Source organism: Saccostrea cucullata, unplaced genomic scaffold, assembly GCF_032062105.1.
Source record: "Saccostrea cucullata isolate Sc308-1 unplaced genomic scaffold, CSIRO_AGI_Scuc_v1 ctg14855, whole genome shotgun sequence".
Classification (NCBI taxonomy): domain Eukaryota; kingdom Metazoa; phylum Mollusca; class Bivalvia; order Ostreida; family Ostreidae; genus Saccostrea; species Saccostrea cuccullata.
In genome coordinates this window covers 14,451-30,017 of record NW_026933292.1, presented here as the reverse complement: position 1 = coordinate 30,017, position 15,567 = coordinate 14,451, and the positions used below count along the sequence as shown (strand labels likewise).

The 15,567-nt window shown below is 29.9% G+C and overlaps 1 protein-coding gene across 1 annotated transcript; it reads left to right on the top strand.

Annotated features, from left to right (window-relative positions):
* Positions 1–10,136: 10,136 nt before the first annotated feature.
* On the top strand, positions 10,137–11,027 carry LOC134237936 (uncharacterized). The gene is made up of 2 exons (XM_062720077.1): positions 10,137–10,323; positions 10,471–11,027. The coding sequence occupies exons 1-2, from the start codon at positions 10,158–10,160 to the stop codon at positions 10,938–10,940; spliced, it is 636 nt and encodes a 211-aa protein (XP_062576061.1). The 5' UTR covers positions 10,137–10,157; the 3' UTR covers positions 10,941–11,027.
* The last annotated feature ends 4,540 nt before the right edge of the window (positions 11,028–15,567 follow it).

Here is a 15,567-nt window from a genome sequence, read left to right as displayed (position 1 = left end):
ACTTCTTTTAATGTAGTTTCCTTGTCAGCACACATTAATTGAGTATTAATCTCCTTTTTAGAAAATTAAAGAACATGCGGATATTCTGGGTATCTATTTTGCCGTGTCCATACGTCAGTCTGTCTCTTTTTTAATTCACGAAAATTTTAATATTCTCCTAAATTTTTGATAGAGTGAAACTATTGTTGTATATTTAACGTGAATATTCCTTTAGCTTTCTTTCGGTATCTAGATATTTGACCTATTGCCCTTGACCTTGGATTTGGGCACTCCTTTTGAACAAAGACTACAGAAATTTTGCCTGGATGAAACTTTTTAGTTCTAGAGTTTTTAGACTTTACACAACTGTTTTTTATTTTGCCACGATCTTTCCATGAATATAGATATATCTGATATTTTTACTTTAACCTAAGAATTGCAAGATCTTTTAAACAATTGCTATTAGGGTCTTTATTTTTTCTGTGACAATACCTTTCTTTTTATACCAATTATGTGACTTTTTGACCTTGACCTACTTTTGAAAAATATTGCCCATATATCTTAAGAGTTGGTGATAAGATTTTAATATTTTACTCTTGTATATCTTAAAACATGGCATTTTACTGGTATCATTTGACCATTTAATCTTAAGCTTGACATTGGACCTTGATCCACTTTAATTAAGAAAAAAAAACGACGACTCTAGCCAAAATTTTGAAAAGGGTACATGTAACGCAAGTTTTTTTTTTCAGGTATATTGATTAAATGAAACAATCCTTCTTTGACTATATACTTTATGTCTTATCCTTGCATATCATTTAACTTGCCTTATAATTAAGTATCGCCGTTAGTTTTCCAACGGGGACACGCACATATAATGTCTTCAATCTCAAACAAGAAATGAGAAACGTAATTATAAGTAAGAACCAACACAGCATTTTTTCACATATATAACACAAGGTTTGAAGAAAATAAAGCTTTAATCTCTTTCATGTAAAAATATTTAAAGGATAAAGAATTTTTTCTATTTTTTTTTCAAATGAAGTTATATTTACATGCATTTATATATTTTAAAATAACATATACACCTGTCTATTTTTATCTCGTTTATGTATGATATCATAATTGAAATAAAATACGGCATGTTGTATTGTTTTTGTAAATGATTAAATTTGTTTGCCATTTTTATTTAAGGTAAGGTTTGCGTTTTCAAATAATCATCTTACTTAGTTTGCGATCTTTAAAGCGTTTGAAACAGGGAATTAAACAGATATGCTAAGCATTCAACGAATTTTAATGCTGTCAACCTTGATGTTTGGTTTCACTTATTTTAAAAAACAAAGGATTTTTAAAAGTTTATAACAAATCAAAAATAGTAAATCAAGCCTTTAAATTTATATATGTTGAATTTTAAAGGAGGACTTGTTTATTTTTAAAAATTTGCAAATTCGTCAAAAGAAAGTCATATATTAAGTATTGTGATGATATATGAAAATTTTATCACCATACATAAAATTTTTTTTTAGTGAGAATGGGAAAGAAAAAAGAATGACCTGAGAGTATCGTAAAAAATTAAGCTATATGCAGTCCTAACACGGAATTAATTCAACAATGTACGTGCATTTGATGATGTTGACATTTGATTTTGATAGGCCCCTAGTATTTTATCAAAAAAAGATTAAACTATTCATTTTACATTTTTACTTTACGGATTTAAAAACGATCAATAAACGTACAAGGATTTCAAAAATACTTACATTGCCAAAAAATAAAAATCTTCATTATAATATGAAAATTAAAATCAATTTTTAAGGCCTAAAAAAAAACATTATTGGAACAGGTAGTCAATTGTAAATTACCTTTTTAAATTTTGGATTTTAATTAAAAATTTTATAATTAATTAAAAAAGAAAAACAGATTTTTTCAACAAAACTTAATTTTCAATATAAATTTGCATTTTCAAAAATCTTTGCAAATTTTACAAATATTTCATATTGATTCTTCATTGATTATATTGGAAAATATTTAAGTGAATATAACTGTGCAAAAATATTAAACGAGAATTCCTTAAATGTTATTGTAAAAATGAACACATAAAATTTGGATTATGGGTTAGAATTGGTTAGTAAGAATTCAAAAAAAGTACTTCAGTGTTTCCTTAGAGTTGTGTTCAACCAAATATTGTCAAATACCTTTCATAGAATAATAATAATAATATAAACTCTTGCTTTTGAACCAGTGTTCAAAATAAAAATTTATTTGGAAAGAACTTCTGATTTTATACGTTGTTTCTTTACATATTTTTATATGTCTTATATAGATTTTAAAATAAAATCATGTATCAAATCCTATTTATATACATGCTTTTTCCAACATATTGATTAAACATATGTGTATGTGATATTTTATCTTTATTTGATCTTTGGCATTTGTTTTTGAAAAAATATACATCATAGGTATTAATTAAAGGTTGCTTGTTGTCTAATTTATGATGTCCAATTTTTTAAAATTTGTAAAATTGCCGGAAATTAATCAATGAACAATTGAAAATATATTTTTGGTATGCAGATTTTGTTAAATGACCTAATATGTAATAAGTTGTTGGTATATCTACTGATGATACTAAATGTAAGGTTGTTAATTTAGTAGGAAATAGCCAGTTATAAATTAATATACTAATAATTAAAATCTCTAAAAGTACATATAGTTTATGTTAAAATTGTATACATTTAATATCTATTTAATTTTTTAATGTATTTTGATTTTAAAAAAGAATTAATCTCCTTTTTATAAAATTATAATTTCATGGATATCAAGGTCTATCATCTATCACTGTAGCATTGTTATCTTTTTTAATTGAAATATTTTGAATATAGTCATGCATTTTTGATTTCTGAAATCATATTCTTGTATCATTAACAGTATGAATTGATTCCACTTAGAATTCATTTTTATTATTGTTTTTGATATTTCAATTTTGATTTACTATCCAATGATTTCAAATGTCCATGAAGTGTAGAAATAGGTCTTTAAAAAATGTTTGGTTTCGGCCTTTTCCACACATATATATTAAATTTTTACCAAACTGAAACCTTTTTTTAATGCAAGGCCATATATTTTTTTTTATTAGTCTTTATTTTTCCCGAGCGACAATTGATGGTTGCTCTTATCCCCCTAAAAAAATGTTGTTGAAGATTTTTTCAGTGTGGCACCAATAATTTTACCCTGAGTTATTTGAGAGTTCTTTGCAAACAAATATAACTTTAAAGATAGCATTTCTTATGAATGATTCAAATCATTTAATAATTTAAACAATTATTCATTTGGATGCATGTACATTTTTAAAAAAAATATATAATGACAGTCACCAGCCATAACTGAATAAAGATATTTTGCTACATGTACAAAGATTTCTAGAAGTTACTATTTTGGAATAAAAAAATCTGCATGTTCAAAATTTAGGCCTTTATTGTTTAAATTGCATATAAGTTGTTTAATATATAAATGTACTTCTAAAGGTACATTATAATTCATGGACAATTTCATCAGGATATTCAGATGTAAAGAATTGCCATAAGTACTAGACCTTGCATGGAATAAATTTTTAGACCATATATAGCACAGCAGTTTTAAATATTTTTGGCCAATTTATTCATCAAAAATATCAAAAATAAAATTTTTTCTATATTTTTTTTTTGCAAGGTGATATCAATTTTTAGAAGCAGACTGCCTTTATTTTTATTTCCATCATAATATTTCCCTGTTTTAACCTAATATTGGGGACATCATATTTTTTTAGTTCAAATTAATGAAAATGATCAAATGTGAATAAGCGTGGATTTTGATGGAATCGGTAGATATGTAAAACGTTGATTTTTATATTTTGTTGCCATAACATTTCACTTTATCAAGGAAAATAAAAATCTTCTGCGATTTGCCGAAATTTTCACATTTTTGTAAAAAATTATGTTGAAATAAATAGAAGCATGAATTATAAGTAATTCAGTCATTTTAATTAAAAAGTTAATAATTTATGAAATTTAATCAAATTTTTCAAGGAAAATGATATTCGAGGTGAAGTATGAAATACGTTAAATTTGGCGTCTTTTACTAAAAAAATGGGACGGGCAATATCTTTGAAAATCATATAAAATGATGAAGCTAATGTCCCTGAATAAATTGATATATAGCATGTGTGCATATTTAAAAAAATATGAGTTGGAGGGAGACGCAAACCTTACCTTAATTCGCCCATAGTAAAGTATTTCAAAAATCACTTACTTAGAGATCCAATCTTTATGCACTATGAATAGGGTAATTAATGGTCGAAGTAAAGGGCATTTGCTAAATGCTTTCACTCCTTTTATAAATCGAAATTATTTAGTTCTTTAAAAGTTTACTTTAATGACAAAAACGCAAATCACAGATTTAAGTTTACTAATTGAGATTTGATGGGAAAAAATTGTTTAAAAATCTTTGCCAAAACGTCAAATACATATTAAGTATAATTATGATATATCAAAATATTTACTGATGACATATATGTTTTTTTTAAATATCCTATTTCCCAAATGACGAAAGAAGGTTATGACAGCGTACGTACAAAAAGAAGTGATATTGCAGACTTAGATCGTCAACACGGAATTAATTCAACAATGTACGTGTATTTGGCGTATTTATACTTTTAGCTTTTGTCGTAGTTCCTAAAAATAAAAAAGATAAAGATCTATTTCGTTTTACATATTTTTTGGTTCTTGGAATTGATCAAAATATCAGAATTTTATTCGAGATCTTTACTATAATACTAAAATTATCAACTTTATCGTAATTTTCTGTTTTAAAAAAAATACCTAACGCCAGTTTTAGAATTGTGTCTATTCGCCCTCTCCCAATTTTGGATCGGTAAAAAAAAAAAGAAAAAAAGAAAATTTTCAAATAAAAACTTGGTTTTTGCAATATATCTTTTGGAATGCAGATTTGAGACGGGCCATTTAAGTCAGCCTATTGGTGGGACTACGTGACGTGTAGAGTAAAATTGAAACGTACTTTATTAAACGAGAGAAATATTCTTGTGAATGTTGGTGAAAATTTGGAATGAATGTTAGAAGGTGGGATCATGCAAGATTTCTAGTTCTAGTTCAATAAATATTGCAAATGCCTTCTATAAATAATAATAATAATAAAAACGTAGTACTAGTGTAAATTTCTGAAAGCATTAGCTTTTACCCTTTACATATCTTAGGTCTTTGTACCCATGAACAGAAAACCACGTGCACAGCATACTGATCTTTAGGGATGCCCCAAGGACACTGATGAATATCATTTTCCATATCGGATTTTGTTCAATCTTTATTTGGCTGTTTGCATGCTTTTTGATAGGGAATTTAAGAGATAGAAAAGGTCTGTATGTTGTACTTTCTTTTTATTTCTCCAAGCTTATATCATTGCAGCCCGGAGGACGAGGCTGCTCTATACATATGAGTTTAAGTGTTTGTGTATGGAGATTGAGGTGGGAGAAGTTATTCAGAAGTAGAGGTTTTCTAAACATAAAAAAGTGTTAATCAGAATGTTCTTTCCCTTTATAAATTACGATATACCTAATATATTTACTTCCATAAAGTGAATCTGTAAAAATATATATGTTTTCATATTTAATTTATAAAGTTGCATATAATTTACTATCGGAAAAAACGACAGGTCCCTTTTTTAAAATATCGAATTTTACTTATCGCATAAAAACGGACTCTACACAGCTTGAGTTTTATATTCTTAAAGTGAAATAATTGTTGAATATAGGTGATGCATATGTGATTTCAAGTTATATTTTATGCAGCCAACATTTACTTGAGGAATTGATAAAGTTTAAAGAGTATCGTTTTTGTTCGATTTTCATCCTACTATAAGTTTTCAAAATATTCTCAACTGTCGTCTCCATCGTTTAGACGCATGCCTTTTTCACACATATCGAAGCGGTTTTATGATCAGGACTCATTTCCATTCTTTACTTTATTTATTTCCCGAGCGACAATTGATGGTTACATCAATGTTTCCTTGTTGTTGTATTTGGCAAGTGTGGCACCAGCGTGGGGAGCGGTTATTTGAAGTTCTTTGCAGTAAATCTGTTTAACATTACTTTGTGCAATTCAAACATAAAAATGACAATTGCCAGTCCTTCATTTGGATGCATGTACATGTTTTACGGGACTCTTGAAAGAGAACAAGAGGAAGATCATGTAAATAGAAAAAGTTTTCAAATTAAAAAAAAACAACAACTGAATACTTCAAAATTTAGTTTAAATATATATGTAGTAAATATAAATGAAGTAAAGTACATTTTGTGGAGGGGGTGGGGGCTGGGGTGTTGCTACCAGTGGTGTATATACATGCATTTAAAACATATTCTTATTCAGTGATAAAATACACCATCCTATTTTTTCCTATCATTTTCTTTTTGCTTTATCATACAATTATCAACTGAATTAATTTACAAAGGAGAGGACTTTCTAGGTTTTAAGAACTTGTGTCCGATCCTTTTATTGTAACATCTAAACAATAAAATATGTTCAAGCCAATTTATTTACAACATGATTTTATATTAATGCATTTGAAACATCAGTTCAAAATCAAGTGTGCGAGGTTGGTCTATTAATGTACATATATGTGTGAAAGAAAATTCAATGACATAACTCTGCATGTAAGTAATATAGTACATCTAATCAAAATGCATATATTTTCTAGACTTCTAATAAATTAAAACGATAATGGATCGGAGATCCAGCACTGGATCAAATACAAACGGTATATGAATTCCCCTCTCCACCAACAGTCATGGAATCAACAAACACGTATCCCGATCGCATGTACATCAGAAAAAACTGACGCGGAAAAATTACTCCTTTCTTTCTAGCAAGGTTTTCGCTAGTTTGTCTGTGTATCTGCCATCTTTACTACAATCTATACTTTACAAAACCCCAACAAAACGGAGATTAGTGTTGGCGTTTTTACAACAATTTCCAAATCGGTTAAAATTTACTCTTGTTTTCCCCCATAATATTAGAGAAATACCGGTCAGAGTCAGAGTAAATAATAAAATAAAGTCAGAGGAATTTTGAATTACAATTTAAAATGAAATCGTCTATCGTTACTCTGGTCACCAACAGATTGTACGTGTCATTTAATGTTTGAGATGTGTTCTTTCCATTAATTGCATACTTGATTCTTTTCAGTTCCTTGAATGGATGAATGATGAAACGTTGAAGTTAAAACTTTCACTCGGAAGCTCAGTTTCCTAGTTATTTTTTGTGTTGATTCTCTTTTGTTTTGAAGTTATAATAATCGATAACTTTTATGCTGGCATTTGTTGTTTTTTTGGTAACATTGTACTCAAATGTCTGCTGTAGTCATAGTTGTAAACAGTCAATATTTTGATGGGTTAACCGCAGACTTTTATAGTTTTAAAAAGCAAACTTTTATAGGATTTAGATGAAAATATTTTTTTTGGTACAATATACGTAAAGTAGTAAAGTTTATGTTACTTGAATTTTTTAAATATAAATTTCGAGTTTAATTATTTAATATCATCAATTGAATTGATCTTCAAGATTATGTAAAATTATTAGAATAATAAATAGAGTATATATTTTAATATGATTAGTAGTGTGCAATACAGGCCAAAAGCTGTACTTTATATAGAATACAACTGAATATGCCTGATATACAGTTCTTTCACCAGCACTGTAAGTTAATTATTCAAATCTCTTTTTCTTTTTAATTTATCTGTGTAGAAACGCACTTCATCATCTGACATATTACACACGTAAATGTTTTCATCGGTAACCAATTTGTTTCCATATTCTGGACATTTGATATCTACTAGTATTTCTTCTCCAACCAAGACGATGGATGATTTTGAAAAGGACATCTGGATCTAAAGATGAAAAAAAATATATTTAAACAAGAGACCCATGGACCACAACACTCACCTGAGCACATCGGTTAGACAAAAACACAAATCAGTTCAGTATAAAAGATTTATTTTCGGCGGAGGGGGTTGAATTTTACAATACCCGAGGATGTTTCCACATCCGTATTGCAATTAACTTTGCTTTTCTTAAAAAGAAGATTTTAAAATATTTTTAGAAATATTTTTCTTATAGATAACTTTGTTTAAGTCAGAGTTTCTGATCATGTGAACAATTTTTATTTATCACTTCATGGGGATGCTTACATATCAACATTACTTATATAGCCTTATGGCCTTTCTTTTCCTGAAAAGAAGCTTTTTCCTATTTTCTTGTGCAAAACTTAAATCCTCCCTTGTTGCCCCATCCTACCCATGGGGGTCATGATTTGAATAAATTTGAATCTACAGTATGTGAAAAACAGTATGTGATATGTCCATCTTTTCTAGTCCACTGGTTATTAAGACAAGAGATTCTTAAATGCACCAACCCAATTTTCTCTATTTCTAAGTTATTTCCCCTCCTAAAGTGTCTACATTATAGGGTTATGAAGATGAACAATGTTTAAAATATTTTTTATACAAGTGATCACAAGTCATTACTTTCTCCAATTTATGATTGATTGATTGATTGTATGTTGTTTAACGTCCCTCTCGAGAATTTTTCACTCATAAGGAGACGTCACCGTATGCCGGTGAAGGGCTTCAAATTTAGACCTATACTCGGCACTCAGGGCCATTGAGCATTGAGCAGTGAGGGTTCTTCATCGTGCCAGCGCCTAACGTGGCTCGGGACCTACGTTTTTTAAGGTCATCTCCGAAAGACCTGTGACTTTCACTTCTGATGCAAAGCGCTTGGCGAAGGAGCAGTCACTGCCTACTTTTACGTCTTAAGTTTGACGTGGCGAACGAGAATCGTACCCGGGCCTCCATATCACGAAGCGAACGCTCTACCACCCATTTATGAAAGATAAAGAAAAGAAAAATGTTCACCTTTGTTTTCGTCTTCATTAGCAGACTATACATACAAAAACTCTTAAGCTAAGTAGATACATGTATCAATAAGGAAGTACTATTGTTTGCAAGAAAAAATAAGTATCTTTTAAAGAAAAAAAAGTGTTGCCTATCCAAGTCTTTCTTTAAAGATGTACTTTTCGCATTTTAAGTAAAAGTTGCCTTTTTGTTTTCTTCTTAAAAACCCTTATATACTACAAATTTGTAATATTTGCAGCAAATTTTCATTTTCGGTGTTTAACATTAGCAATATCACGTAACAAAATGTAAGTATATCTTCTGTAAATAAATTGAATACTATTGTACAGTTGATAAAGACTAGCGAGAACTACAGGGTTGTATCTATAAGAACCATTGTTAAAAATATATACTCTTTAATTATATTTTGAAATCAATCTTTCTTTGCAAGATCATAAATAACAGTTTATTTCGGATTTGTCGTGTTCTGATGTTTTAAATTTAAGATATAGCCAATTGATTTTGTTTTCATCTATATCCTTAAGAACTAGTAAAAAAAAACTATGTAAATAAATACACATGTGACATGCTTGGTTATAAATTTCCAAGGAAGAGAGCACATAATGAAAATAAACTTAATAATAGCGAGTGCAGCGAGTGAAGTGAGCTCAATACCCTAACGTGTAAGAATAGAGAAAATTCGGAATGAAATCTGTACATACGTCAAGCAAATTTCTCTGTGAAACATTCCCAGAATTTCTTTTCTACCCAATGTCCTTTGCGCGAATAAATAAATGTATAATTATGTTAAGCATAAAAGGCTTTCATTACATAGTTTCAACCAGACGCTCGACTGTCTCCGTAAGATCAGACTCAGCTTATTGTATGAGAGAGAGAGACACATTTAAATATATTACACTCAACTTGAGGAGTTTAGAGAGAAGGAGAAATGTAACCACATGTGTGGATGTGTACAAAGAAAGGCTAAAGAAAATTTATACATTTAACTAAAAATTCTTTATGAGAGAGAAATGTTTCATTAGAGAGGCACAGATCCCCTGAAAATTGAGAGAGAAAAACCCTTATATACTACAAATTGCAAAAAAATTATTTTAAAGTACAGAGAGAGAGAGAGAGAGAGAGAGAGAGAGAGAGAGAGAGAGAGAGAGAGAGAGAGAGAGAGAGAGAGAGAGAGAGAGAGAGAGAGAGAGAGAGAGAGAGAGAGAGAGAGAGAGAGAGAGAGATAATGCAGATAATTCTTATATACAATTCTGCTGGCTGTTGGCCTGGGTACTTTGGATTTAGGTGTGACTTCAATTGTCGGTATCCAAACTTTGGAAAGTACTGCCAAGAAAGATGCGATTGTTTAAAAAACGAATGTGATAACGTTCTTGGATGTAGAGAGAACATGAGTATATTTACTTAATATGATGAAGTTTCAATATGTGATCGTCAATTAAATTCTAAGGAAAAAAAAATAATGGTCGGTTTTGCTATATATACATATATATATATATTAATTTATATCATCGGTCATAATAGAAATAATATTCTTGCAGAGGAGAAAAGTTTCCATTTAATAAAGAAGGCCAGATCAAAACAAGCACCGTCCGTGTCTATAGCATCGGTTAGTTCAGTGTTGTCTTTAATACTTGTCATTCTTGGGGCCGTGTTCTGGTTTTACAAATTCAGAATTAGAACATGGTTCAACAAAAGACGAGAAGATGGATTAGTTCACAGAAATAAAGCACCGCCCCAGAGCAAACCAATAAACTGCATTGAAACTGAAAACCAGGACAGAGCAAGCTTTTGCTACTTTTCCAACATACATGTAAAAAGACAAAACCAAAACTCTGACATAAACATAAGAAATGCAGTATGCCAGTTAGACGTGTCCAATCTCTACGAGGCAGTGGAGTATCCAACCTCTGGTGCAGATGATTCATTTAGTGCTCCGTATCCCAAGCCCAGTTTCATATTCGTTTACTCTAAAGATGATAATGAACTTCTGATACCTATTGATCAGTAACAATAAAAGGAGTTTTTGATGAAACCTAACATGAAACAGGCTATTGAAATACACTGATTTGATTGTATTATTTGACTATCATAGTTAAGATATTAGAATATTTTTTTTTTATCAAAAAAAGAATCAGAAGTAGTGAAATTGTGAAAAATTCAAAATTGTTGATGAAAACTATTTGCTGAAGAATTTTTTGTTGTTTTCTTGAACGCCAAGCATATAACAAAAAATAAACTAGATGTGGCATTTTTTTTATCAACTCTAGGTATTTTCATCAATTTAAAGGCAGTGAAAATAAACACCTCTTCCAAATATGCCTAGGTCAGAGCCGGGTCTCCCTTAAATCAAACGAAATAAGAACTATTATTGGATGCTAAAACTTTATTCAACAAACGGGATATATACTATATCAAATTATCCGTTTTCGTCTTAGCTAACCTGTGAGAGGTCTCTATAAGTATCACAGAACTAATATATTTAATATTCTTAATTTGAAGATCAGAAGACATAAAACATTTATTTTCCCAATCAATGGTGGTATTGAAAATAATTGCACAATATCGAATTTCTAAAGTTAGTGCTAGAAATCAACTTAACTTATTTTTTACAGTTTACCATCATCCTGTTCCATATTTAGACATAGGACAGGATAGGGTTAATGCTCAATCTCATGACAACAGGTTTTTATTGATAAACTGTTGCATCCTTTTATAAACGACCGAATTGTGCATGATCATGAACTAAATGTCATATCCGAAAAACCACTAATGACCAAGAATTGTAAAATGAGTTGTGGTCAGTTAAGAGGTATTTTTTTTAAATTTCGTTTTCTTAATAATTATACTTGACATCGTTTTGATAGTTACATGTACGGAATGTTAAACACTTCCTCGCCGGAAATTAAAACCTTGGGAGGTATTTTTCTCTTAACTCCAAAAACTGCCTTTAAATAAACGAAACGTAAATTGACGGAAGTAAATTCCCTTGTTCAATGTGGAAAGTGTACGGAAAAGTGGGAAATGCCAGAACTCGTTCAAAAATGTGATATGTCAAGTAATGAAGAAAAAAAAAATTCCTTCAATGCCTCATGTCGCTGAATCTTCTGACTGGAATGCAGTATAAAATATAAGTGCTAATAATTTTCATTTACTGACTCTGAATGAACATGTTGCACAAATTATGTTGGGTTTATTGTAATTTGTGATTCGTAGGACAAGATACCTCGGAAAAATAGCTTTGTTGCCAATCAAATGAGTAAAAATACTATAAAATTGTGATGCAGCACATTTTTCACTCCCTCGGTCAGATTGTGTGCCTCCTCAAAAATAAATTGAAGATATTATTTGTAAATATATATTAATATAATGCTTGAGGTATTCTGTATGTTTCCAACATAAACTAATTTGAAATGAAGTAATAATGCTTTTTTGTTTTTTTCCTTTACACTTGACCTACATTTCTTTGGAAAAAATATATTTCCTTTCTTTAAACGTAAATTCATATAATTTTGTGTAGTTTTTAAGATATCAACAGCTGTGCACTGATACGTTCAGTTTGGAAGTTTGGGTTACCTTTCGGGCTCCATAGATTCATGATTGTGAGGTTCAAACGCTGTTTTGGATGATCAAAAGAAATTTAAAATAAACCACATAGTTATCACAGTGTTTTTCTACCTGATTATAGAAACATAATGACTCTGATATGTTGTAGCAACACCCAGGTTACTAAACAAAGTTGTACATTTATCGGAATGGCATGTTGACAAGAGTTACCTCTCTCACATACTTTATAAATACTTGTACAATGTAAAGGTAAATACTTCTTTGAAAACTTGTGCAAAGACTGTAATGTTTTATTTCTCAACAAAATTTTGTGACACATTTCAAGGCTATTTTGTTCGCATTTATATGTACTGATATGTACATGTACGAGGGTTATTAAAAAATACGTAGATAATGCTTCTCATCGTCATATGATTATTACAAGATAATAGATCAACACATTTTCGTAAACATAAAAATTTATTTTGTCGAAGTGTGAAGTTTCATTCCATTTGATTAAATAGATTTCATGTTAGCCAAAATTTAAAGCAACATATTTTGTTACCAAGGAGCACGGTTAACCAATATTGTAACGCCAAAAACAACGCTGAGAAAGTTTGTCAAAAGTATACATACTTTTGTTATTTCAAACACGTTTTGTAGCGTCTTCTCCATTCAAAACACATATCCACAACACTTAACACCTAGTTTTCTAACAATTGTACAAATATAGCTTGAATTAGAATGTTATTGTTTTCAAATTCTTTGATTTACCATGCAACTCTATTAGTTCTGCAACATTGAAGCACACATCACGTTCAATGACGTTCCTAACTCTTTTGACAATATTTTTAACTTTAACCTGTTTCATTGCAGACAGTCCATCGCCCGATTCAAACTCGCTACCACTCAAAAATTGTATTTTCAATTTAATACAAATACACAGTTTTTTTTCATACAGATCCGTGTTTATAAGGATTGTTTAAGCTTGTAGAAAAAGTTTCCCGAATGTAAAGTCTAATTTTATTGCTACTTGCTGCTCCGTGACGTCCTTCAACGTCATGATTTTTTTTTGCCTTTTTTAATTAAGTCCATATGTATTTAGAAACTGATATCTTTTGGAACGATATATTACATAACATGATTTCATTTTAATTAATACAGCAATACTTTATGCAAACATGTAAATTTTATTTTGTTTCAGCTCCATTTATTAGATGTATAGCTGTAAATACTGTAAAGTGAAAATTAGAAAATTACTCAATTTTGACGGTGCTCCGTGACCCCATTTTTGCTGTTCTAAATCCTTGGTAATTTTAATAAATATGAAGATACATTTCAATTTTTTTTACTCAAATTATATGAATCTGTTGTTAAAATATTTGTACCAAATTTGGATATAATATGACGTTAAATAAAAAAATTAGGACAAAAGTCTACGAACTTTTTGAATGACCCTCGTATAATGTATAAATGGATGTTTGCCGCATACAATATGCATAAAAATATCAGACAGGTTCAGGTCCGTTAGGGTTTTTTTTCCATACAGAATCGTTGTGAGGCGTAGGTCATACTGAAGGCATTGCTGCTTAAATGGTACTTCGAATTACGTCTTCTATGAGGCAATTTTTTAAAGAATGTATGTTTGAAAAAAAGTACTACGTGTTTTTGAATCAGTAAAATAAAGGAAATTAGAAAGATTTTTCAACCTCAAAAGTCCATAAAACAATAAAAGCATTTGATGCATTGCTTTGCATTTTCCAAACCATACTCTTATAAAATTTGGTTCAAAGCCAATCATATTCTCTAAATATTAAGAGGAAATGCAAAACTGTTAATCTCTGGTTGATTGTAAAGACATTATGTCTTATACAATTTTACCGGAATAAAGTTTAGGAGAGGTTTTTATAACAATATGAAACTAGAATAATAATATAATACATGTACTTGTTCTCAAGCTGCAAATGTGGACATCTTGCTTTTTATTACATTGATGATAAAAACAAACGGAATCTCAAAAGTCAAAATGGAACATTCCTCTTGTTATACACCTATAATTTAAAATCTTCTTTTTCGTTATAATTTTAAGATATTTAGCTGTTATAAAATAAATAAAAGTTTGAGTTTTACATGAGCTCTGTCTTACTACAGCCCAAACTCCCACCCCTGCAAGAAAAGTAGAACCCCCGACGGATATTTGTAACATTTTATATCTTCAACTTTCCTAACTTACATGTATGTCGACATAACTTTATTGGTCCCCAGAAAAAATATATTGTCTCCGTATGCCTCTTCTTTACACATGAGATCTCATGAGCTACTGACCTTGAAGATTTTGACCTATTTGACCCTAAATCTTATTTTACGGTTAGTAGTTTAAATTTTCAATTTGAATCGTTAGACTTCGTTTTCTGAACACTTTAATATACTGTTTATGCATTGAAAAATCAACAAAACCAAATGTCAACAAAACGCGTGTGGCTAATGCTCAGGTTAAATAAACCCATATAAAAAGGCATGGAAAAAATTTCCACATCAATTCCTATGACGTCATTTTACCCTATTACGGCGTCGATGTTGATGTAGTTCACCACTTTCTATTTGACCAAAAAAATTGGTCTACTAACAAAGGTAAAATGATAAATTATGTGTATCATTTAAGTTAACTTTGTATAATAGGCCAATAGGGTAAATTGACGTACATGTAGTAGGAATTGATGGGAAATTTTTTGCCATGCCTTTTGACATATAATATTTTTGATTAAACAGAATTAACTACTCAATGAAAAATTAAAAATTAAGTGCGTGTTCATTTCTCGCTTGAATCGTTATATCGAAAAAAAGATACTGCATCTAAAAAGTAGAGCACTGTTTGTTTAACGCAGATAGTTGGGAAAATTCTTGATGTGTATTCTCTGCTGCCTAAAATGTAAGGTGCTCTTTCAATTTTGTCTAAAATTTGAATCTGCTTAGAAAACGGACAGAAGTGAATTTAAAAAAGTCCATTAGTCAAGAGTTGTTTTTCACTAATGCTTTTTAAAAGAATATTTAAAAATATTCATTTCGGTGTTAATTGACGCATGTGAAGCAGA